Here is a 24,647-nt window from a genome sequence, read left to right on the forward strand (position 1 = left end):
GCGACCCGTGATCACCTCAAGTCAGCCTGGCAACACCGCGGCTCGGAACTGGCCAGGAGGGAGGCAGGGGACACCTGACACCTGGCAGCATGGACACCGTGTTCCTGCCATCTGACGGCTGTTTGTGAAAACTAGGTCTTGGTCTGCATCTGGAAGCTTCTGTGGACCACAAGGAGGCCAAAAGACAAGCCATGCGACAGGATCCACCGACAAGGTGTGGGAAAGATGGGCCAGGAGTGAAGAAACGGGGGCTCCTTGTCAGGAGAGTGTAAAATCATCCCGCATGGCATCCAACTCCGGATCCCTCCCTGGTGCCCTGAGCACTCACTGCGGAGGCACACGCTCCCTGAGCAGAGCAGACTTCATGTTTCAGCGACAGAGTGTATCAATCCAGCAACGGGAGTTACTCAAGCTTGATGTGATGCTGAAGTGATACGCAGCTAAAACTTCTCAACGTAGAAAATGAACTCCAATGTTTACAAACTCTAAATAATGCAATAAGAAATACACACATGCACGTAGAAAGCATTCTTATCCAAACCGTTAAACCCGAACGTGGTCATGAGCAAACAGGCAAACCCAGAATGTGGAACAGATTCTGCCCTAGGCTCTCTTTTAAAAAAGTCTGTGCCATGGGAAGAAAGAAAAGAAAAAAAGCAGAGGGACTTTCTTAGAGTAAAAGATACTAAGGAAATATAACAATTAATTGTAATATGTGACTTGATTGATTTAAAAAACTATATGAAAATTATACTCTGGAAATAATTGGGGAAATTAAATGTGGAATATATATATATGGCATATATATTTAGGTATAAACCTGATAATGTGATTATATTCAAAAGGTCTTTCTTCTTGGGAATGTCAAGTTGTAACACTAAAAAAAAAATTAGAAGTTAAGTATTACAACATTTGCAACTTATTGTCAAATGGTTTAGCAAAACAATATATATATTTAGACATAAAATGTTTTATACACACATGCAAAAAGAGAAGAGAGAGAAAACAAATGTGGCAAAATATTAACAATTATTAATCTAGGTGAAAGGTGTGCGAGTGTTCATTGTGCCAATCTTTCAACTTCTCTGTAGGTTTGCAAACCTTCATAATAAAAAAGGTTGGAGAAATTAGATCTGTATGCTGCTCTTAAAATATGATATGAAGACAAGCACTATCTTTTCATTTCATTTGCAGATGAGTATATTATTAGCTGCATTTGCACCTTGTATAATTGTTCCTTTAAAATGTATATTATGTTTTGCCCTGTTGACTCCCAATAAGGAATATTCACAAAATAAATTTAAGCAACCATGGCCAAGTCCACTTGAGGAATTGTCTGTGTGGGTCCATCTGTAAACGCTCTAATAAGGAGTTTTATGGGCCTGGGTTTCTGGTTTCCCCGGATGTGCCCCTTTACTTTTCCTCTGGCCGGCGTGTTTCTTCTTGTGGCACATGTTGCCTTTAGCGTTTTTCTTGGCTGCTTGTTCTTTCATCCACTGCTTAATAACGTGACTGTGCGGGCTGACACAGATTCTTCTGCGCCTGATGTGAAGGCTGCCAAGGAGGGAACATAAACGAAGTCACTGATGGAAATTTTTTTATAGTTTTTTTTTTAAAGATTTTATTTATTTATTTGACAGAGAGACAGCCAGCGAGAGGGAGCACAAGCAGGGGGAGTGGGAGAGGAAGAAGCAGGCCCACAGCAGAGGAGCCTGATGTGGGGCTCGATCCCATAACGCCGGGATCACGCCCTGAGCCGAAGGCAGACGCTCAACCGCTGTGCCACCCAGGCGCCCCTATAGTTTTTTTTAATCAATCAAGGTTCACATACTACAATTGTTATATAATTGTTATATTTCTTTAGTATCTTTAGTATCTTTCTTACTCTTCGGACCTGAGGTTGGATCTTCACTACCTTTCGGCCTACGATTCCTGAAACAGCAGCGTTGAAAGGAGGAGGAGGGGTGCCTGAGTGGCTCAGTCGGTTGAGCGTCTGCCTTCGGCTCTGGTCATGATCCCAGGGTCCTGAGATCGAGTCCCTCATTGGTCTCCCTGCTCAGCGGGGAGCCTGCTTCTCTACCTCTGCCTGCTGCTTTGCCTACTTGTGATGTCTCGCTGTCTTTCTCTCTCTCAAATGAATAAATAAAATCTTTAAAAAAAAAAAAAAGGAGGAAGAGAAGGAATTAGAGGAGGAGGAGGGAAGGAATGAGGGAAAGGAGAGAAACCAAGGGAAAACAATAGTCTTTCCTGACCCAGAGCTTCACCCAACAAAACCAACTCACACCTCACGGCCCACCTCAAACATCACCTCCAGGCAGTTTTTCTAGATTCTCTCAGCTAAGTGCCCTGTTTTCCCCTTGAGTCTCAGCATTACCTCTCCTCTGGGACTTAGCATAAGCTGTCTTTTGTATGACTTTTTGCTTCAAACCTTCTCCTTGTCCTGGGGTTGATGCTCCTTGAAGGAGGAACAGTCTACAATTGTCTTGAAAAAGGCCTGTTCACAGCAGGACTTCAGTAATTACTTACGGATATGAAGTGAAAATTGTTCAAAATAAAAAGTCTGGTTTTGTTTTAAATAAAACAATCAACTAAAATATTCTAGGTGTTTGATAACATTTTAATATACCATAGATTCATACCCTTTCTCAAATGTTATCATGTTTTAAATTCTGACCTTGGGGTGAGAGAACCATAAGGCAGCATTCACAATTTCTAGTAACCGTAAGAATTTCTTGTTACAAAAGATATTGTGACATGTAATTTGCCCTCAGGTACCATCCAGCTCTTATTCAATGTCACGGATCCTGTTGGCTCTACATAAACAACAATCTGTACCTGGAAAAAACGAACCCCCTGCCCGTTACTGGGGAAAAAATCCAGAGGGATAGAGAGTAGGTTGCCATTTCTCCAGTGGACCTAAGAGGAATCATCCACTAATGTGGGGACTCTTGAAATGAGAGGAAAAGCTGGGAAAGGCCTCAGTGAGTTTAAGCATAATAAAGCCAGCATATGGGAATATTAATTTGAAAGAAGTAACGTTTCTTGATAGGGGGACAGCGCATTCCCCAAGTGTATCACACGGAGACATCTTCCAAAGGAAAGCTCCCTCTCGCTGCGGCCAGTTGGTTTGCCATTGGCTGCTAGAGGAGAGAACCTGGTTAGAGCTCAGTGGGGGAGGAAACAAAAAAGAGTTGAAGCTCCTATCCTTCCCAAAGGACTACAATGTTCTCCTTTCCCTGTGATGCCAGCAAGAAGCTGAGCAGACAGCCAGTGGAGGAAGGCTCCCCTGACATCCAGATAAGCCCACAGAGTCCACAGAGGGAACTAGCGCCTGACTCCCTCATTCCGTGAGGAATGAGGAGCTTCAGGGAGGGGCACCGGCCCTGGAGCTGAAGGTGAGCACTGGATGGGGGCAGCATGGACAGAGGAGCAGGGAGGTGGAGAGCCACAGGAAAACGGGCAACAGCTACCATGCACGACCCTTTTCAAAGGCCTGCCCAGTGGGGCCTCAAGCGCTCAATGTAATACAAGGGTGAAAAACCGGCTGCAGGAACACAGCTCCCAAATCTGAGATGCCAGGATGTTTTCAAACCTTCAAGTTTAAAGACTGCTTAAACCCACACTTGTATCCTTGGTGTGTTCCATCACCAGGATAAAAAGAGATGAGGTAGGGGCGCCTGGGTAGTGCAGTCGTTAAAGCGTCTGCCTTCGGCTCAGGGCGTGATCCCGGCGTTCCGGGATCGAGTCCCACATCAGGCTCCTCCGCTGGGAGCCTGCTTCTCCCTCTCCCACTCCCCCTGCTTGTGTTCCCTCTCTCACTGGCTGTCTCTGTCTCTGTCAAATAAATAAAATCTTTAAAAAAAAAAAAAAAAGAGATGAGGTAATGTTGGACAAGGAGGTAGCCTATCTCACACTCCCTCCTCCCTCCTACCCTCCACCCCACTCCACAGTATTCTGCTGGGCGCTGACCCAGACCGTTGAGTATTTCTTGGTGGAGAGTTTGGGCTCTAAGACACCATAAGGCTGATCCCCTGATTCTTTTGCCCAAGAGAGAGCAGCAAGAGACGGTCCAATGGACCTATGGGTGGCCCTGCCACAGAGATGAAACCTGTTAATTGTTCCCCAAACCTGATTTCTTTACCCCTTCTCGAGCACAACAGTCCCTCAACAATCACTTTTGAAAAAACACTCAAGTGTTTTTCCCAGATAACTTTAATAACCCCAAGTTTTCTTCCCAACAGATATCTGTGTAAGCACACAAAAACCTCAGCCCTCCGCCCAAGATAACTTTGCCCTGTGTTTATGTTAAGAAATAGCCAGGAGCTCTTTAGTGAAGTCACTGTAGACGGGTTTACACAAGCAAACTCCCCTCTGAGGGAACAAAAATCACAATGATCATCTCTAGGGTGTGAAACAAAGGACCTATTCCAGGCAGGAAAGGAAAAGGAGAGAAATCTAGTGAGTACGCCATAAGCTCATTTTATCTCTTAGTTGTGACTAATAATACGTGCTTTGGGGGAGTTATATTTGCCACACACACAATGTTTTCCGTATCTGAAATACTTGTCTAAAACTTACATACTCAAAGCTAAGGAACTACATTTTAGATGAGTAGAGACCTGCTCTGTAGTGAAACAGTTTGAAAACGAGAGAACTTTTATCCATTCATGTTGAATGTCAGAAAAAAACAACAAAGAAGGTCTGTAATTTATGATTAAAAAATACTACATGGTCAAATTTCATCTTATTTGAGAAGAGGTCATAACTACTCTTATTTTTCAGCTGTCTTTTAGCACAGAGAGGCCAGTTTACAAACTTGTACTTGAATAAACTAAATATTTTTAGATCCAAGTGATTGGTTTCATAGCTTCTCTTGAATTAAAATCAAGTGCTTTTTAAAATGAGAAGTCACGGGTTCTTTATCATATGTTCCCTTATCAAGATAAGAACTTACATCATTTCTGTTCCTATTCCTTTTTAGATCTCTATTTCGTACGTGCTTATTCCCCCCAAAAATTTTTTTTCTGAAAATCCTGTTACCAATGGCATTCCCTGCTAATACCCAGGATCTGCTCTTACTCCTATCTACAGAGAGAAACTTCCTCTCCTTCTTTCCCCGTGCCTTCCTGGGAGTCCCATGGGATCCCTTACAAGTTCGAAGGCTTCTATTGCCTGAGGTGATGTGTGCCAACAAGGCAGAAGTGACGGTTGTGCATTTGGTGTTTCTGAGAGTAGCCAGAAAGGTAGGTTGGTAGACCTGACACAAATATCGAGATGTTTCCAGTTCTCCAGAGTACTGTCTATCCATGAACTGCCTACGGATTTTCACTCTCCAACTATTACCAGCACTAATTTATTAAGATTAAATAAAAGACTGCTAGAATCTTGGTCATGTGCTAAGAGAACTGGGAATTTGAAGCACCCCTCAGAAGGTACATCATTAGTGAGTGCTCCCTGGATTGCTATAGGAAACACTGGCTCCCAGTGACAAAACCGCCTAAGCCAATGGATCCAGTGTGGTGACAGGAACTGAGGAGAAGTGGAGAGTCCTCAGTCCTCACCCTCCCGCCACATAGACACTCACACTCATTAAAAGTTTGAGCCAGAATTATCTTTCTCTGCGCATCTAACCCCAAGTGTAATTTTTTTTTCAAGAGAGAGAGTGCGAGTGGGGTGTGGGGAAGCAGAAAGAGAGAGGGACAACCTCAAGCAGGCTCCACACTGATGCAGGGCTTGATCTCATGACCCTGAGATCATAACCTGAACCGAAAGTCAGAGTTAGACGCTTAACCGACTGAGCCACCCAGGTGTTCCCCTCCCAAGGGTGATTTTTAAACTTTATCATACCTACGATCCTTTTGTGGATCTTATAAAATCTGTGATCCTCCTCTCCAGAAAAATGCTTATACAGTCATACCCACAAATTTCAGCGAGTTCACAGCCCCCTGACCTGAAGGTAATTTATCAATGGACAATCTTACAAACTCTTCCTCTGAACTTCTAAGAATCTTGTCTTGGAGCCGTGTTTCCAAAGTTGGGTAATAGATGGATCCCTCTGAAAGGGGAAAAGAGTATATGTTAAATCTCAGAGACCGGTCTGCAGGACTCCGCTGAATGGAGTCGCCCGAGACTCTCAGAGGGCAGAGTCCACGTGGTTACTGCTGCAGTCCCAGCACAAGCTGAGGCTGGACGGGGTTTGGTATAGAAACGTTAATCAATAATTATTTGGTGAATTCACTGAATAAATAAAGAGGCTTCTCAGTGACTTAGGATCTCAGGCATAAGCAGTGGGCTTATTTGTAGCCTCAAGAAGGGGATTCCAAATGGCTCATGAGCATCCCCTGTAGCCATAAGTGGTGTTAAAACCAGCACACCCGGGAGATGCCTAATACACTGTCCTTATGATTTGAAGGTGCTGGATACAATGAAGTCTGGGGAGAGCATTTTATGGTGGGTCCCACCATCACTTTTGAGAGATCTTTGAAGTATATGGTGTTCTGAACGACAGGACCTGGTTCACAGCCCATGTCTGCCATTCTCTAGCTGTATGTCACCAGGTTAACTATTTACTCCTTGGGCACAGCTTTATCTTATGTAACATGGAGATAATTCATGCCTTCCTCACAGCATTGTTGTCAGGATCCAGATTTGCTGAATACCAATGCATTTCAGATTTTAAAGTTTCTATGGGGACATGAAGAACACAGAAATCTAAAGTTCTTATTTGTTTTTAAGATTTTATTTATTTATTTGAGAGACAGAGAGAGAGAGAGAGAGCAGAGCTGGGGGAGGGGCAGAGGGAGAAGCAACTCCCCACTGGGGGGGGGAGCCCGATGCGGGGCTGGGTCCCAGGACCCCAGGATCATGACCAGAGCCGAAGGCAGATATTCAACCAACTAAGCCACCCAGGCGCTCCAGAAACCTAAAGTGTTTAATAACTGCACCAGAGGTAAGCTTGAAAAGGGTTCACCACTAGCCAACAGCCCAAAATCAAGAGCAAAGATGGGCATTCGTGCCTGACTGCATGTGACAGGTACAGACATCTCTCTACTTCTGTTTGAACCTGGTATACACTCTTGTTGAATTCAGAGAGTAAAAAATGACAGCAACCCCATTAACTTGACTGGATAAAGCTACAGGTAAAGCCACAAAATAGAACAGAGACACCTTCTGTTTTGTCTTTTCCCTTAGAATGTCCCTAGTTTTGCTTAGGAAAGTCATACACGCCATCCAGTGACTGAAGGTATTTATCCTGCATCACCGCACTGCTGTGGGGGCAGCAGAGGCGAGCATGAGCTCTGGCAGTGCCAGGCCTGAGAAACTGTGTGCTCACTCCGGGGAGCCTGGGGCCGGAAAGGTGGAATATTTACTCTCCCCTCCCTTGTTTGAATGATTCTTTGTATGTTGCATAACAGGCAAAGCCTTCCCAACCTACTGCTCGGGGGCCAAGAAATGGTCACTGGACAGGTTTAGACCCCCCTGCTGAAGAGCACTCACATGACAGCAGCCAAGTCACAATCACCATCAGCTTTCTGGATGCGACATAGATTCACTCTCTCCAGAAGCCTTCTGGAGATATGATGTGAAACTTCAGTGCAACAGCTGGAGGCAATGGGAAGTATGGCTAAAAAGAAGAAAGAGAAAATGTTACATCCTACGATTCATAGGACAACAGCCTAGACACTCCAAACACAAATTATCCGGGGCGCCTGGGTGGCTCAGTGGGTTAAGCATCTGCCTTCGGCTCAGGTCATGATCTCTGTGAATATACTAAAAACCACCTAATTGTACACTTTAAAATGGTGAATTTTATGGTATGTATATTATATTTCCATTTTTTAAGTGCTATAGGAGAACAGAACATTTGTTGTCCTTACATTTATTAATGCATTTATTTCCTAAAACTAATTGCTTCTTTAGATATACTGTGCTGCCTATTCTCCAAGTCAAACTACTTTAATGTCCCAAACAAAGTTTTGGGTTTATTCATGTAACATCCATTCACTCATCATCTTACTATGTTAAGAATTACTATGTGAATTCTGATAGAGTGATACCTCTCTCTATATATACTTATAAATTCTTATATAGCAAATCACTATGCTAGACCCTGGGAGTAGAGAGATGAAGAGTTACTAGCTTCAGAGAGCTAATACTCAGACCACTGCTATTAGTTTTGACCCAAGCAGCAATAAAATATGAAATGGACCTTCAGAAGCATTGTGGGAATTAAGAATCATAGGCAAACCTGTGTGATTAGGAATCTGAGTTATCTGAGTGGTGACATCAATTCAAGGAATAGTTTTTGGGTCTTTTTTTTGTTTTTTTTTTTTTAAGATTTTATTTATTCATTCAACAGAGAGAGAGACAGCCAGCGAGAGAGGGAACACAAGCAGGGGGAGTGGGAGAGGAAGAAGCAGGCTCCCAGCAGAGGAGCCTGATGTGGGGCTCGATCCCAGAAGGCCAGGATCACTCCCTGAGCCGAAGGCATTCGCTTAACAACCGAGCCACCCAGGCACCCTCAAGGAATAGTTTTAAGCCAGAAAAGCATCTAGGACCTCCATGCACTTAGTAAACTGGATTACATTTCTCAATTATTAAGGTAGGACGGGCGCACCTGGAGATCATTTAACCTAAATTGGATTAACTATCAAAAGGCAAGAGGCAGGACAGATTTATTACATGTTGGCAGAAGTGAGTGGTGCCCTGCTGAGGCAGCTGGAAATATAAAAGACCAAGAGAGATGGAATCCTTAAGAGCGCTCAAGAAGTCAGGCAACCAAAACTGTTATCAGGGTAGTCCACACTGGGGCAATGTTAAGATTCTTCTGGAGAACAGCGCCCCCTACAGGTTTTTTCGTCCGGCCTCCTGTCAGGCTACTTCTGTTTCAAAGAGTAGGCAGCAACCTCCTCTATTTCAATGATGATCCAGAATTTCCAGATAGGAAAGATTTAGAGATGACAATAAGCTTGAAAAAAGGGATCAGATGACGTTTCTTCCGCATTTACATAGTTTTAATTCAAGTGATACACTTTGGGTTTCTGATTCAGTACATCTGGGATGAGGCCTGCAAATGCGCACATCTAACAACTCCCCAGGTGATGCCATTCTGCCAATTCTGGAACGCACTTGGAGAACCGCTGCTCTAGGAAAACAGACCTCGGCACGGAATCGCTAGGTTGTAGGATATACTTGCTTTGGCAGCACATACGCTACAATCGGAAGGCTACAGAGAAGAAATACGCACCTTCTCCTGTGACACTGGCAAACTGCTCTCAAAGTGATGACACCCGTTTACACTCCCACCTGCAGTGGATTCAAGTTCCATTTCTGTACATTCTCCACAACACTTCATAATGTCACTTTAAAATTGTGCCAATGTGGTGGGATTGAAATGATATCACGATGTGGCCTAAACTTGCCATTTCCATACGAGTGAATGATTGGCTATTAAATTACCTCTTTAAATTGCTAAATCCTATTTTACCAGTTTATTTTGTTTGTTTTTGTCAGTTTGCTCCGCCCCCTTATTTAAAGGAATTCCTAAAATATCTTGGATTCCAATCTTCTTTATTAGAAACTATTTTTTCCCACTTGGTAGCTTATCTTTTAATTATGTTTAAAGTTTTTCTTTATAGTTCGCTATTATACCATATTTACCAAATCCTTATCTAGCCGGAAGTCATAAAAATAACGTTTTGTTTTAAAAGCTTTGCTTTTTAGCAACTGAGCTTGCCAGTTCTCAGCCGCAGAGGCTAGCTCACCAGGCCTCAGGTTCCATGTCGAGGCTTGAGCCTAAAGTTTCAGCCAGTGTGAACCCTTCCATAACTAAGGCAACTTCCTGGACAATTTCCCCTGCAAACGTAGCTTAGGGTGGCCAGTTGAGGACTTGGGACCTGGCATCAGATCCCATCATCAAATCTCCACAGGCTTCTCCCAGGTGCCCTGTACTTCTTTTTAGAGTATTTGCTTCCTTACAGAGTGTTCGTCATCATTTTTTGGTTTATAGCTCTATTTAATTTAATAGAATCTAAAATCCTTGAATGAAAGGATGGTGCTTTACCCATTTTCATATCCTTAGTGTCCAGCACATAATTAGTGTTCAATAAAAAAAAAGTTTTGCTTTTTACACCCAGAATTTATTTTATGTATGTTGTGAGCCAGAAAAAGAATTGTTTGCATAAGGAAAACCAACATCTTAGAAGCATAAAGTTAAATAAAAATTATATTGTCCATTTAAAAAGGACAAAGAGATCATTTACCCCTTCCCTTCTTTCTTAAAGAGTATTTCCTTAGAGACATAGTGAATCTGAGTCCTTACCCTAACCTTTGCAACAGAGGCAAATTTCCCTAAGGATTAAACCCAGTCTCCAGTTATTATACTACAGCTATATATCTAAGGTCCAAACAACCTCTAGATATGTAAAAACATGCCACTGGAATTCGCTCAGGGTCTCTCAGGGTGTATGGCGGCTGCCACAAGGTGCAAACTTCTGCTTTTTGAGGAGATAAGAAGTTATTCTTCTCGTTTCCTGTGTAAAATGTGTGCAATTCTAACTTCAAAGTCACTTTCAAAAGGCTTGTCAATCGGCTAATGCTTACTCAGTGATGCACTGTGTTCTCTTGTCTATATCAGTACAGAAGGATCTTCCATTGGCAGGACTGCATCCTTTCCACAGTGGAATTGCCCAGTCTCACTGATGCGTAGACACCCCTTAAGTCTTTGGGTTTCCACATACACGTACGGCTGTTTCTGTGCTTTCTCTTTTTTCTTTTATTTATTTATTTATTTTTATTATTAACATATAATGTATTATTTGTTTCAGGGTCTGGGCTTTCTCTTGTTTCACTGCTCTACTTATCTGTCTTTGCACCAGTTCCATACTATCTCAATGAAGATGACTTTTTAATCAATCCTAATACCTAACGCAATTAAGTCTCTTCACCCAACTTCTTGTTCTTCAAAATTGTCTTGACTGTTCTTGGCCCTTTACAATTCCTATAAATTTTAGAATCTGCTTGTTAAGTTCTGCGAAAATCTTTGAAATTTTGGTTGGAATTGAGCTGAATTTATTATTTTGGGAGACCGGACATCTGAAAAATATTGTTTTCCCATCCATAAACGTGGAATTATCTCTCTAGTTACCCAGGGTTTCTTTGATATCCTTCAAGACCTTTATGAAGAAAATAATAAAATACTGTTATATATTTTATCTTAGATCTATTCCTAGATACCTTATAGGTTTTGTGCTGTTGTGAATGGTCTTTTGAAAAATTACTTTTTCTAGTTAGTTGTTTTTATTTTTTAAGATTTTATTTATTTATTCGACAGAGATAGAGACAGCCAGCGAGAGAGGGAACACAAGCAGGGGGAGTGGGAGAGGAAGAAGCAGGCTCATAGCGGAGGAGCCTGATGTGGGGCTCGATCCCACAACACCGGGATCACGCCCTGAGCCGAAGGCAGATGCTTAACCGCTGTGCCACCCAGGCGCCCCTAGTTAGTTATTTTTGATGTGTAGAAATGCTGTGGATTGTTTTATGTTGACCTTATATCCAGCAACTTTGCTGAACTTTTTTTAGGTGTAATAGTTTGGAGTTGATATTCTTTGGTTTTCGAGGTAAACAAATGTTTTTATCTCTCCCTTCCCAATTCCTATATGAAAAGATTTGCTCCTTTATTTTTTTAATTAAAAAAAATTTTTAAAGTAATCGCTACATCCAATGTGGGACTCGAACTCACAACTCCAAGATCCAGAGTCAGATGCTCTACGGACTGAGCCAGCCAGGCACCCCAAGGCTCTTCTCCTTTAATTCATTATTTTGCTAGATGCCTAGAACAGTGCTTAGCCCATTGTAAACTCAATACACAATTTTTAAATTACTATGATGGATTAATCTTCCCTGCCCTCCTGGGATAAACCATACTTGGTCATAATGTATTAATTTTTATACAATTCTGAGTTTGATCTGCTATTTATTTAAATTTTTGCATTTATTTTCATAAACAAGATTAGTCCATAGTTTGAGTCCCTTATATCAATCTTGACTGTTTTGGGTATTAAGGTTATATTAATCTCAACAATGCATTGAGTAGCTTTCTCTGTTATTCTATTATTGGAAGAGTTTGTATAAGATGATGATTGTCTGTTCCTCCAGCGCTTGGTAAAACCTCTGAAACCATCAAGGCCTGGTGTTTATTTGAGGGAAACATGTTCAACTCTGATTTTATTTCTTTAATAGTTATTTGCTTTTTTTCGGTTTTCTGTATCTTCTCCAGTCAATCGTGATATCTTAGTTTTCTAGGAAATTGTGCATTTCGTCTACAATTTCTAATTTATTTTCACTGAAGGCTTTCAGAAAACTCCACTCCCAAAAAATGCCACTCTGGCATATTGATTTTAAGTTTAAAAACTTAAAAGAACAGCAATGAAAAAAGGGCATTTTAACTTTCCTAAAAGCAGGATCTAAAATTCCCAAGTAAAAGGTGCCCTCCCTGCACTGCACAAAAGAAAGACATTTTTATCCCAGACAACGGCATCACCCCTCCCTCTGAGTAGAGTGAGATCGTGTTACTTCACTCCAGGGGAAGTTGAGGCCAAGAGAAATCTGTACAAACCAACCCTGTTAAATCAACCCTCATCTTCCTGGTCACTTTCATGATTAACCGCCCTAGCCCAGGTCCTTTTGTCTTCTCACTTTTTCACAATTTACCACTCTGTCCAATTTTATAAGCATTGACTCAAACTGCTTCTTTGGGTTTTCATTTCCTTATGAAGGCTCCCATGTCAACTAAAACTTTAATATAGAGTTGTATGCTTTTCCCTTTTTAATATCTTTTGTTACAGGGGCCACAGTCAAGAGCCTAGAAGGGAAGAAGGAAAGGGTTTTTTTCCTCTCCTACATCACAAAGTTGCAGAGCATTACCTGAAGATAGGGCTCCTTATTATTATTATTATTATTATTATTATTAATAGTGTTTGAAGAGAAGGTTCCTGGGCAAAGTAGCAGTTTTAAAGTTTGTATCTAAATAAAATACAAAATATTTATAAACTTACAAATATCATTTGTTTTGAAACTAAAAACTATTCGATTCATAGGTTAAAAGAAAAAAGTCACAAAATACTCTGAAAACTGGAAGTACTACTTCTTATAACGGGTGGGATATAAATTTAGCCTAAGTCCGTTTACTTAAAACACACGCACGAAAAACAATTGAGCGTTCTACCCAAGAACCTAGAAAAGAAAAAGCAGAGGAAACTAAACCAAAACCAAAGATGGGTTAAAGACAAAAAAGCACGACGTCGCGGCGCTTTACGGCGGTCGCGCTCACGTGTCTGCGGTCATGGCGGCCGTGGAAGAGGAGAGGCTAGAAGCGGGACACTTGGTACTGGAACCGGAGCCCAAGCCAGAACCCAAGGAAAAGCGGCTGCAACGAGAAGCGGGTGGTGTTTCTCATGGTATACTGGGGCCACATCCCGCCGCTCTTCCGGCCTGTGCGCGTGCCCAACGGCTTGGCGCCACTGGCGAGGTCCGGCGGCTTTTCTGTTAGCCCGTGGGTGGTGCGCGCGGCGCAGGGAGAGGACGTTGACGAACAAACGGCCCAAGTAGAATAAGCACGACGCCCAGGGGAGGGGCCGCGGTCGCCCGACAGCGCTGGCCTCTTCCGGGAAGGCTGGGAGGAAGTGCTTGCACCTGCTCGGGATGGCTTGGGACCTCACTAGGCCGCTCCCGAGTCCAGCCTCTGTCCCGGCGTCCTAGGGCCGCGTTTTAGGTGGCGCGGACAGGGGCCCGAGCGCCCAGCACCGACCTGGCCTGCCGCCGCCCGCCCTTCATAGAGATGCGGGGAAAATTTAGTTTTTTGATTGATCAGTTTCTGATGCGGGTATGTTAAAAATCTCACACTATTGTCGAGATTATGTCAGATTTTTTTTCTTACGATTTTGTAATATATCACTTGGGGTTATATTTTTAGATGCACACACGTACCCTTCCGTCCACACGTGGGAGTGGAGTGAGGCACTAGCCTCAGGGGCATTTTTTTTTTTTTTAAGATTGTATTTATTTGAGAGAGCGCGCGTGAGAGAGAGCCTGGGGGTGGGGGGAGGTGCAGAGGGTGAGGGAGAAACAGGCACCCCGCTGAGCAGGGAGCCCCATGGTGGGCTCCCAGGACCCCAGGATCCTGACTCTTAACCGACTGAGCCACCGAGGTGCACCAGGAGCAAAATTTAAATGAGTGTCCAAAAAACTCAGTAATTGAGATTAAATAATATTTTTAGGCAATATTTTTAAAAATGAAAGTTTATACAGAGTTTATGATGAATAAAATACAGTTGACCCTTGAACAACATGGGTTTAAACTGGGTGGGTCCACCTATAAGGGATTTCTTTTTGATAAATACAGGGCCCTAGACGTATTTTCCTCATAATTTTAACGTTTTCTTTAGCTTACTTTAAGAACATAATATATAATACGTGTAACATAAAAAATATGTATTTGTCAGCTGTTTACGTTTTCGCTAAGGCTTTCGGTCAATGGTAGGCTATTACGTTTTGGGGGAGTTAAGTTATGTAGGGATTTTCCACTAGAGTACGGTGAGGTGGGGGCCCCTAACCCTGGGATGTTCAGGGATCAACCTTACTACAATTTTAAATAAAAACAAAATTGGACCCTGCACTTGCATGATAGCCTTAGATGTACCCTTCTTGGTGAATTGATAACTTTTTATCCTTCTGTAACATTCCTGTAGTCCTATTGGCAAGTTTTTGCCTAAATTCTACTTTTCTGATATTAATGTTTTGACACTAAACTTTTGGTTAAATTTACTTATCCACCTTATTTTGTGTTTTCTTTATATCATTTTTTTCTTCCTTTCCTTCATTGGATCGATAAGTTTTCTACATTTCCTTTATTTTATTTTATTTTTTATGGAAAATTTAGCCTGGGTTAGGTAAAGGAAGAACTCCCTTGGGAAAATATCAACACTATCTCGCAAAAGGTTTTGAGTTTGAATCATTTGAGCAAATTTATTATTTTACTAATGAAAGTGATTGCTAGGTCAATAAAATTCCATAAGCATTTGTGGAGTGCCTACCTTGTGTCTTTCATTGTCATGGGCACTAAATACACAAAAATTGGTCAAAGTACCTGCTCTCAGGATGCCTCCAATAGCAGATGTTTGTCTAACATCTTTCAGGACCTCCTGTTGCATGTGATATTGGTACCCATTCCTTCCTGGAAATTTTCCATATCCCTGGTTGACAAGACACTAATCTCTCCTAATTTTCCTAATAATGAGAAATTACATTCTCTGCTCTTGAACTCCTCCTCCTTTGCCCTCTCCTATTCCTCAAAATTCCATCCTTGACCTTCCACTCTTCTTTCCATTCACATCTTCTCGTGCTTTGAATTACTACCTGTGTCAGTAACTTTAAAATATCTTTGTCTACTCTAGCCTCTACCCCAATAATCCTGACATTTTTTCAACTGCTGTTGAACATACACTTGACTATTCCACAGGCTCCCCTAACTTAATAAATCCCAAACTGAAAGCATTATTTTTTACCACTGAGAATCGGCTCCTTTCCTTTTCTCATCTCATTTAATGGTCATTTACTGCTACCCGAGCCAGAAACCCATGTGTCATTCCATCCTCTTTCTGCACTCCCCACAGCCAGTCACAAACTCCTGTATATTTTACTCTAACATTTCTCAGATTTCTCTCTCCCCTTTTCATCCCTGTTACCAGTGACCAAGTTCAAGACGTCATTGATTATCTCCTTTTTCCCAGTTTTGCTGTATTCTTATGTGAATCTCTGGCCCACAGCATCCTGTGCTTTCCTGTCATTACCATATAGAAAATTCAGTTTCTATGACTGTGTCTTTTGACTGTGAGCTCCCTCAGTATATATTTGTACCCACACCACATAGCATATTACCTGGTATTAGTGCTAAATAAATGTCTCTTGAGCTGAACTAAGGTGTTTTGTCTTAATTTCATTGTATCGTGCTTTAAGGCTTTTAATGCTTTTAATATAATTTTCCTTTTTTTCTAGGAAATAAGATTACCGGTATTTGATCAAGATCTTAATGTCTCAAATGTCCTGAAATTACACATGCTTTTCAGAAACATTATCCCTCCACCATCACTCAAGTAATTAGGGGTCAACTCAAAATGATAAATCATTTGTCCATTATATTTAATAATTTAAAGATACTAGTATCTCATTAAAAGTATTACTGTTTGTCTTAATAAAGTGTTACTGCTATTGATTCTGTTGGTTTTGGGTTTTGTCATTGTAACATTTCCAGTATTGTCAGAGAGTTGGGCGGGTCATTTGCCACGAATGTCTGTCCCCGATTTGGTTCTGTCTGTGATACAATTTTGTATCAAGCCTTTAAAAATTTCCTGCTCAAGATGTGTTAAGATGAACGCTAAAACATTACACATCAAATTTGTGATATAAAAATTATATTCTGGGGGCGCCTGGGTGGCACAGCGGTTAAGCGTCTGCCTTCGGCTCAGGGCGTGATCCTGGCGTTACGGGATCAAGCCCCACATCAGGCTCCTCTGCTGTGAGCCTGCTTCTTCCTCTCCCACTCCCCCTGCTTGTGTTCCCTCTCTCGCTGGCTGTCTCTGTCTCTGTCAAATAAATAAATAAAATCTTTAAAAAAAATTATATTCTGGGTTTTAAGGAAATGATCCTGTTATTACAGAGCGATGAACCAGCTTTCTCTTTTACTTAGATGTATAGTCTCTTGCCACTCAAAGTGTGGTTCCCAGAACTGCAGTAATGGCATCACTTGGGGGCTTATTGGAAATGCAGTTTGAAAAACATTGGTATAAAGAACACTTTATAGAACACAGTGAAATAGAAACAAAGCAAAGCTTTATGCTACTAGAGGAGAAAGGAGTTCCAGGATAAAGATAAAAACAATAAGAAAGATTTACTTGCTTGCTGCCAGTATCTCAGGTTTGTGAGTGCCATTTAAGAAGGCCAATACGTAAATAAACATCATGTTTTGAATGTGTTTGGTTAGGGTACATCGCCCTATTCTAGTGGACTTCACACCTTACGGAGCCACATCACGCTGTGGATGCCGACAAATGAAGGCATCCACTGGTAACATTGAGGAAGCAGGAAGGACTCACCAAGCAATGATGCATGAAATTGCTATGCCCAAATAATATCCTCCCAGATACTTTTTGGAACCATGGGATAATGTTTGGGTAATAGGAAATGAGGCTTTTTCTTCACCTTAATATGAAGACATTTGGTCATTAGTACTTTTCATACCATGGACACTTGGAGTGGTTGGGGGATAGTCCTGAAGGGGATAGGGATAGTTTTGTGCCAGAGGGCCATGCTGAAAGGCATTGCTGCACAGTAATGAGCATATGGAGACAAACAACCAGATTCAATTCCTGGCTTTACCACTTACTAGCTTTTGTGGATGAGGTACTTCTCTCTGTCTCAGTTTCTCTATCTGTAATATGGGGGTCATAGCACCTACCTCATAGGGGTGTTATGAGGATTGCATGAGTTTATATACTTAAATGCTTAAATAAAGTGACAAATAGTAAACACTCAATAATTAGAAACAAAGGGCGCCTGGGTGGCTCAGTCGGTTAAGCGTCTGCCTTCGGCTCAGGTCATGGTCCCAGGGTCCTGGGATCAAGCTGGTGTCGGCTCTTTGTGCAGCGGGGAGCCTACTTTTCCCTCTCCGTCTGCCTGCCACTCCCCCTGCTTGTGCTCTTTCTGTCAAATAAATACATAAAATCTTTAAAAATAATAACTAGAAACAAAACCACATTACCTGCCCCATAGTAGGTATCCAGGTGTCAATATTAAGTGTTTGTGAAATGTGCCCATTGTCCTTTTATTGCCCGTTAGCTTCAAATTCATCCTTAATTGCCAGTTCTATAAAATTAAGATGAGCCCTTTAAATATTTTTCCTTTTCCAGCTGGCCTGAGGTTAAGCTTCGTCAGTGGAGACACTGGAAAGGCATTGCAGTGAGAAGGGGTTCTCCTTCCAGGCTGCAGGGTGCTCCCCCTCCGCGGGCTCACCACAGGCTCATGCTGGTCCCACTCCCACCACGCTGCAGCTTCTCTGGCCCTGTAGCCCAGGACGGCTGGTAGCACCCACTCTGGCAGTTTGGTGGCAGAAGGTCTCCACCTCCCTGCGAAGAACTTGCCCCTGCAAACTGGAGGGCAGCCCAAAGGATTTCTTGGCCATTCGGTGAGCCGTGGCTGTGCACTCTCCAGCAAGGTTTGAATCTCAGCTGGGCAGGGAAGGGGGACAGGATCTCTTCCTTTGAAAACTCCACTTCAGCTCTACCAATATCAGCCCTACCCATCCCTATACTCGTTTTTTTTTTTTTTGAGCTCCTAAGAGGTATTTCTTTTTATTATTTTTAATTCAATTAACATATAAGGTATTATTGGTTTCAGGGGTACAGTTCTGTGATTCATCAGTCTCATATAACACCCAGTGCTCATTACAACACATACTCTCCCCGATGCCCATCTCCCCGTTACCCCATCCCCCAAGCCCCTCTGCTCCAGCAGTCCTCAGTTTATTTCCTATGATTAAGAGTCTCTTATGGTTTGGGGCACCTGGGTGGCGCAGCGGTTAAGCGTCTGCCTTCGGCTCAGGGCGTGATCCCGGAGTTATGGGATCGAGCCCCACATCAGGCTCCTCCACTATGAGCCTGCTTCTTCCTCTCCCACTCCCCCTGCTTGTGTTCCCTCTCTCGCTGGCTGTCTCTGTCTCTGTCGAATAAATAAATAAAATCTTAAAAAAAAAAAAAAAAAAAAAAAGAGTCTCTTATGGTTTGTCTCCCTGACTGGTTTCATCTTGTTTCATTTTTTTCTGTCTTCCCCTATGATCCTCTGTTTTGTTTCTTAAATTCCACATATTGAGATCATATGATAATTGTCTTTCTCTGATTGACTTATTTCACTTGGCCTAATCCCCTTTAGTTCCATCCACGTCACTGCAGCGTCCCTATATTTAGAGTTCTGTTTACCTCCTCCTAGCCAATCTCTTGTTATAGTTAATAACTTGTTATATTAAACTTTCCCTGTTCAAATTTTGTCAAGTTTCTGTCTTTTAATAAGATCTCACTGATAATGAAAAAATGGAACTTTAATATTTCAAACTATTCACAGAAGTTTGTATGTTGTCTATAAGATGAATGATCCAAATTTTAAAGAAATGACTGTGTGTTAAACAGCTATACTCCTATCTATGATTAATTAAATGAAGGGGTGACTGGGTGGCTCAGTTGGTTAGCTGTCTGCCTAATGAATAAATAAAATTCTTTTAGAAATTTTAATGAAGAAAATAGTAAGTAATGTGTAAATAGTTGTCCTTTTTATATTTTTAAAAATCTGTGTGTGGGTTCGTTTTTGTAAATGCATAGAGAGAGTTCTGGAAGGATACATAGAACCCAGAGGGGTTATTACCTTTGGATAAGGAGAGGGATGACAGGAATGGAGAAGGGGGACTTTCATATTTTTTATTCTCTATTTTCTATTTTTAAAATTTACACTGAGTATTTGTTACTTTGTAATTTTAAAAATTTTAGGAATTAAATTCTTTGATTTTTGTGACTTCATAATTTTAATTTAAAAAGTTGGTGATAAATAAACAAATAAATAATAAATACCTTTTAAAAATAAATAAATAATAAAAAGTTGGTGATAGAACCTGGTGAAAGGGAAGGAAACTATTATTATTATTTTTAAAGATTTTATTTATTTATTTATTTATTTATTTGACAGAGAGAGAGAGAGAGAGAGAGAGAGCACCAGCAGGGGGAGCTGCAGAGAGAGAGTGAGAAGCGGGCTCCCCGCTGAGCAGGGAGCCTGACATGGGGTTTGATCCCAGGACTCTGGGATCATGACCTGAGCCAAAGGCAGATGCTTAATGACTAAGCATAATAAAGATGCTTAATGACTAAGCCACCCAGGCACCCTGGAAACTGACTATTATTGAGCACGTCCTCTATGCCAAACATTTTCCTTATGTTATCTCATTTAATCATAAAATAACTAGGTAAGAGAGGCATTATTATTCCTGATTTACTATTAAGAAAATGGGTTCAGAGCGATTAATTTCTCATGTTCATGTAGTTAGAATTTTGACTTGGCCTTTTGGAGTCCAAAGCGACTCTTCCCAGTCTTGCCAGTGTTTCTCAAACTGGGTTTCATAGGAGGGGGCCTCTGGGTGTGTTCTCAGGGTTCCTGAGCTCTACAGACAATTCCTAAATCTTAGTATGTCATCTCAGTCATAATCTTTAAATAGACCTGTTCTGGATCTTCTGGAAGACCATCTTAACAGAGTACTTTCGGGACATTTGAAGTTTGCTTGTTTATGCTAGTGTTGTTACCAAGTGAGACCCTATCGTAATTGTCCCAGGTCAGTCAGAAAACAACAGACTGGAATTTCATAATGCATTCATGCTTAGAGAGGACTCAGTTATATCATTGTGGTTCAAACAGAAAAAAGTGGTGGGGCAAAAGCACTTCTCATTCTGAGCAAAGTAGTATATGCAGGTAAAACTCAAACTTTTCGTCTTAAGAATCCGTGCTGTATTCATGTTTGGAACGATGGTGGGCATTTTGGCCAAACATTAACTATCAATCTAAATTAATATTATTACATTGAAATATTCTTGGCTTTGTAGTTGTGTTTTTATTTAAATTTTAAATTTATTTTGGGGTTTATAACTGGTTTGGTGTTTATATATCAAGTAACATAGTAAAATAATATAAAGGTCATCATTGAGAGTAAAAAAGAATGTTTTCCTTTAAAGGGGACCATATACGACTCAGATTTGAGAAGATTGCTGTTATATTATTCTGCTTCTCCTGACATAGAAAGGACATTCAAACAAACAAACAAACAAACCTGGGGGCGCCTGGGTGATTCAGTCAGTGGAGTGGCTGGACTCCTGGCTTTGGCTCAGGTCATGATCCTGGGGTCCTGGGATTGAGAGCCAGCCCCGGTCAGGGCTCCCTGCTCAGCGGGGAGTCTGCTTCTCCCTCTCCCTCTGCCCCTCCCCCCTGCTCATTCTCTCTCTTACATACATAAATAAAATCTTAAAAAAAAAAAAAAAAAAAAGGATGTCAGCAGCAAGTCCCTAGCAAGTGTCTGTGTAAGGAGGAGCCGTCCCACTCTGAGAAAATAGGTTGTCAGAAAGAAGTCAGTCTGGGCTCTGAAGCAAAATCCCCCACCTTGCATCTGCGGGACACAAGCTGAGAGCCTTAGTCTCAATGTACAGAGTAAAAACGCCAGGCCCACAAAGCCCTAGATTGCGGCTTTAAATAATTTGGCTCAGGGCCACTGAGAGTGGATGACAGACATTTTTATGGACTCAGTATTGAGTTCTCGGAGTCAGCAGCCACGTCAGCAGCTAGAAAGCTTGCCCTCCTACCTTTGGGTGGAATCCAAGCCTTTTAATTACAGGTAAGTCAACTGCTTCCTGATTTATGCATAACATTTCGGGAATGCCAGTTACTGAGCTGTAACATTACAATGGTCATTTATGGCAACATTAAGATAATGGAACGGTTGATGCCTGTAAGAACAAAATGTATCTCTCAAAGTCTCAAACTGGCACAGACCACTTCCCGATCCCCAGCCCCAGCCTGTGACAACTGCCAAAGCTACCTCTACCTTCTTCCCTGCCCTGCTCAGTATTCCCCGCTCCCTGCCTCCCTCCCCTCCTGCTCTCCCCCTCCCTGGCTGGAATCCCTTAGAGCCCCCCTCAGGGCAGAGGAGACACAGACCTACTCAGTGGAAGTCTTTTATGGAAAGCAGTTGGTTCCCCTCTCCATTCCACAGCTGCTTTCAGGATCGCTTCTTTTTAAATGGCAAAGGGTTGGTGCTTCTCAGACAAGGTGATTTCCTGGGGGCCCAAACTGCCTTTGGAAAAAAGCCCTGGGAATAACGCAGAAGGCCACTGCGGGGTCTCCTCAGTTCTCTTTCTTTCTTACCATCACCAACTGTTCCTTTTTCCAACAACTCTGTGTTTTGCGGCCCCACCCTCTCTGCCAGGACCGGGTCCCATGCGAAGCTTGGCCCTGGGTCCAGCAGGGGCATCCCTCACTACCCCTGTCCCTCCATCTGCCCTCCTCTCCCACCTCTCCTGTAGGGGGGCTGCTGCTTTTGCTGCGGGGACAGTTGGAAACAGGTCAGGAAGCTGAAGGGAGAAACATAAACTTTTATTTCAAAGTTTTATGTGAAAAAAAATTTGCATTGCCAAAACTAGGAATAAAGCCTTAAAGGCAGGTAAACCTTTGAGAGACAGTGAAAGCAAAACCTAAAATTTCAATGGTGAATTTTTCTGAAAAAATTTTACAGAAACATATAAAATGACACACTTGTGTCTTTGTCTTGATAAGACAGAGTGATAGAAATGAAGAGGCGATCATCCAGATTTTCTTCCGTGCTCAGTCATATAAACACGGTTCATTGGTGCGCTCTACTGGGGCCCCTAAACTAATGCCTGTAGGAACCAGGCAGTTAATAGGATGAGAGCGAACTTCAGAGAAGGACGGAGGCTAGCCGACTCCAGCCAGTTCTTGCCAGGGGGTCATGGAACCATTGTTGCCAGCTGTGATTTTTCAACACAAGCTTTAAAATCCAATTTGTGTGTATGTATGAAAATGAGTATATGAAATCTGTCAGTTTTTAAATGTTGGCTTAATGTTTTCAAAAGCAGACCAAACAAAAACTTCTATCTCACCTCTATTCTAGATTTAGAGAGTCTATTCAGAATAAAGGGGATAAGAGTCAAATCAGTTAAGTAATAAGTACTTATGTTTAGGTTTTCCTGAGTACAGTAGAAAACATTGCCTCTGGTCCAAATGCAGTTATAATCTCCATATATATATGCTAGCAATTCACAATTTAAGTTCTCTTTCATATAATTTGTATGGTTCAATCTCCTTTATCCTGCATTTCCCCCTCTTTTTAAAAAGCTTTTATTTATTTGACAGAGAAACAGCCAGCGAGAGAGGGAACACAAGCAGGGGGAGTGGGAGAGGAAGAAGCAGGCTCATAGCAGAGGAGCCTGATGTGGGGCTCGATCCCAGGACTCTGGGATCACGCCCTGAGCCGAAGGCAGACACTTAATGACTGAGCCACCCAGGCGCCCCTGCATCCCCTTTTTTTAATAGACCCACTTATTTATTATTTTTTAAGATTTTTATTTATTTATTGGAGAGAGAGAGACAGAGATAGCAAGAATGAGCAGGAGCAGGGAGGAGAGGGAGAAGCAGGCTCCCCGCTGAGCAGGGAGCCCAACGTGGGGCTCGATCCCAGGACCCTGGGAACCGAAGGCAGACACTTAACCAACCGAGCCACCCAGGCGCCCCAAGACCCACTTATTTATTTAAGAGAGAGAGAGAGAACACGTGCACAGTGCGGGGGGGGGGGGGCAGAGGGAGAGGGAGAGAAGCAGACTCCCCGCTGAGCACAGAGCCCCACGCAGGGCTCAATCCCATGACCCCAAGAACCCAAGACCATGACCTGAGCCGAAATCAAGAGTCAGAGGCTTAACTGACTGAGCCACCAGGCACCCCTCTCCTGCATCCCTTTCTCAGTGTCGGATTGAAGTTTTGGTCTTCAGCACCCACAGGGCTGACTTGTTGCTGACCAAACCTCTGACCCAGAAGGTCAGGTCTGTCTTTCTTGTAGGAACATGCACACATGCATCACGGTAGCAGGCTGGGGGGGGGGGCAGATGAATAATAGGGGCTTTCCTCCAACCTCTACCTGGGGACTTTCTAAGATACTGTTCCTTTTCTGAAAAAGGAAACACAGCTCAAAGCTGCTGTGTGGAAGGATCTCATCCTCCATGTGGCAAATTGCTAATATTCCCGATCAAATGAGGTTCCATCCTTCTTGAAGATCAGGAACTTAAACCTACGCCCCTCTCTTGCAGAAAATTGGAAATTCCTACCTGAAGAGATTGAACTTCCTGCCCCAAAATGCCACCAGCACCTCACTCCTTCCAGCTCCACCTTGGGAGGCAGCACGCCCTCTTCCCACTGGAGGCTTAGGAGCCAGCACCCCCACTCACCTTCTGAGGAGGGAAGGGCCACACAGGCAGCCAAGGCCATGAGAGCAAGTCCCGTCTGCTGCATCCCCGCCTGCCTGTCTCAGCAGCGCAGGCCGGCTGCACTGCAGGTGAGGCTGGACGATCAGGAAATGAGGCTGCAGGTGGCTTTGGGAGCGGAGAGTGTGGAGGAAAAGGAAGCCAGGAAGCCCCGCCCCGGGAGGTGCTGGGGTACCTATTTCTCATGTTTCTTTCCTTGAGTCCAGGTTCTTTCTTCTTCCTCTACTTCTTCTTCTTCTTTTTTCTTTAATATTTTATTTATTTGAGAGAAAGAGAGCACACAGAGGCAGAGGGTGAAGGAGAAGCAGACGCCCCGCTGAGCAGGGAGCCCGACGTGGGGCTTGATCCCAAGACCCCGGGATCATGACCTGAGCCGAAGGCAGGCACTTAACCGACTGAGCCACCCAGGTGTCCCGAGACCAGGTTCTTTCTTAAGACCAGACCCGTCTGGTCTGGCAAGGTCAGCGGTGTCAGACACCGGGGGGTGGGGGTGGGATGAGGGGGTGTCTGGCAATGTCA

General features: G+C 42.8%; 1 protein-coding gene across 1 annotated transcript; it reads right to left on the reverse strand.

Moving 5' to 3' along the window:
* Positions 1-513: 513 nt before the first annotated feature.
* On the reverse strand, positions 514-24,195 carry CCL28 (C-C motif chemokine ligand 28). Its single transcript, XM_057312228.1, has 3 exons — positions 24,093-24,195; positions 7,498-7,624; positions 514-1,554 (listed from the first exon to the last, which is right to left on the reverse strand). The coding sequence occupies exons 1-3, from the start codon at positions 24,154-24,156 to the stop codon at positions 1,362-1,364; spliced, it is 384 nt and encodes a 127-aa protein (XP_057168211.1). The 5' UTR covers positions 24,157-24,195; the 3' UTR covers positions 514-1,361.
* Positions 24,196-24,647: the final 452 nt, after the last annotated feature.

Source organism: Ursus arctos, unplaced genomic scaffold (assembly GCF_023065955.2).
Source record: "Ursus arctos isolate Adak ecotype North America unplaced genomic scaffold, UrsArc2.0 scaffold_15, whole genome shotgun sequence".
NCBI classification, from domain to species: Eukaryota; Metazoa; Chordata; class Mammalia; order Carnivora; family Ursidae; genus Ursus; species Ursus arctos.

Coding starts and splice junctions, on each gene's coding strand:
- CCL28 (XM_057312228.1), bottom strand. CDS start 24,156: ATGCAGCAGACGGGACTTGCTCTCATGGCCTTGGCTGCCTGTGTGGCC. Junction 7,625..24,092: donor GGCCCTTCCCTCCTCAGAAG/GTGAGTGGGGGT, acceptor TCTTCTTTTTAG/CCATACTTCCCATTGCCTCC. Junction 1,555..7,497: donor TGTGACTTGGCTGCTGTCAT/GTGAGTGCTCTT, acceptor CCTCCTTGGCAG/CCTTCACATCAGGCGCAGAA.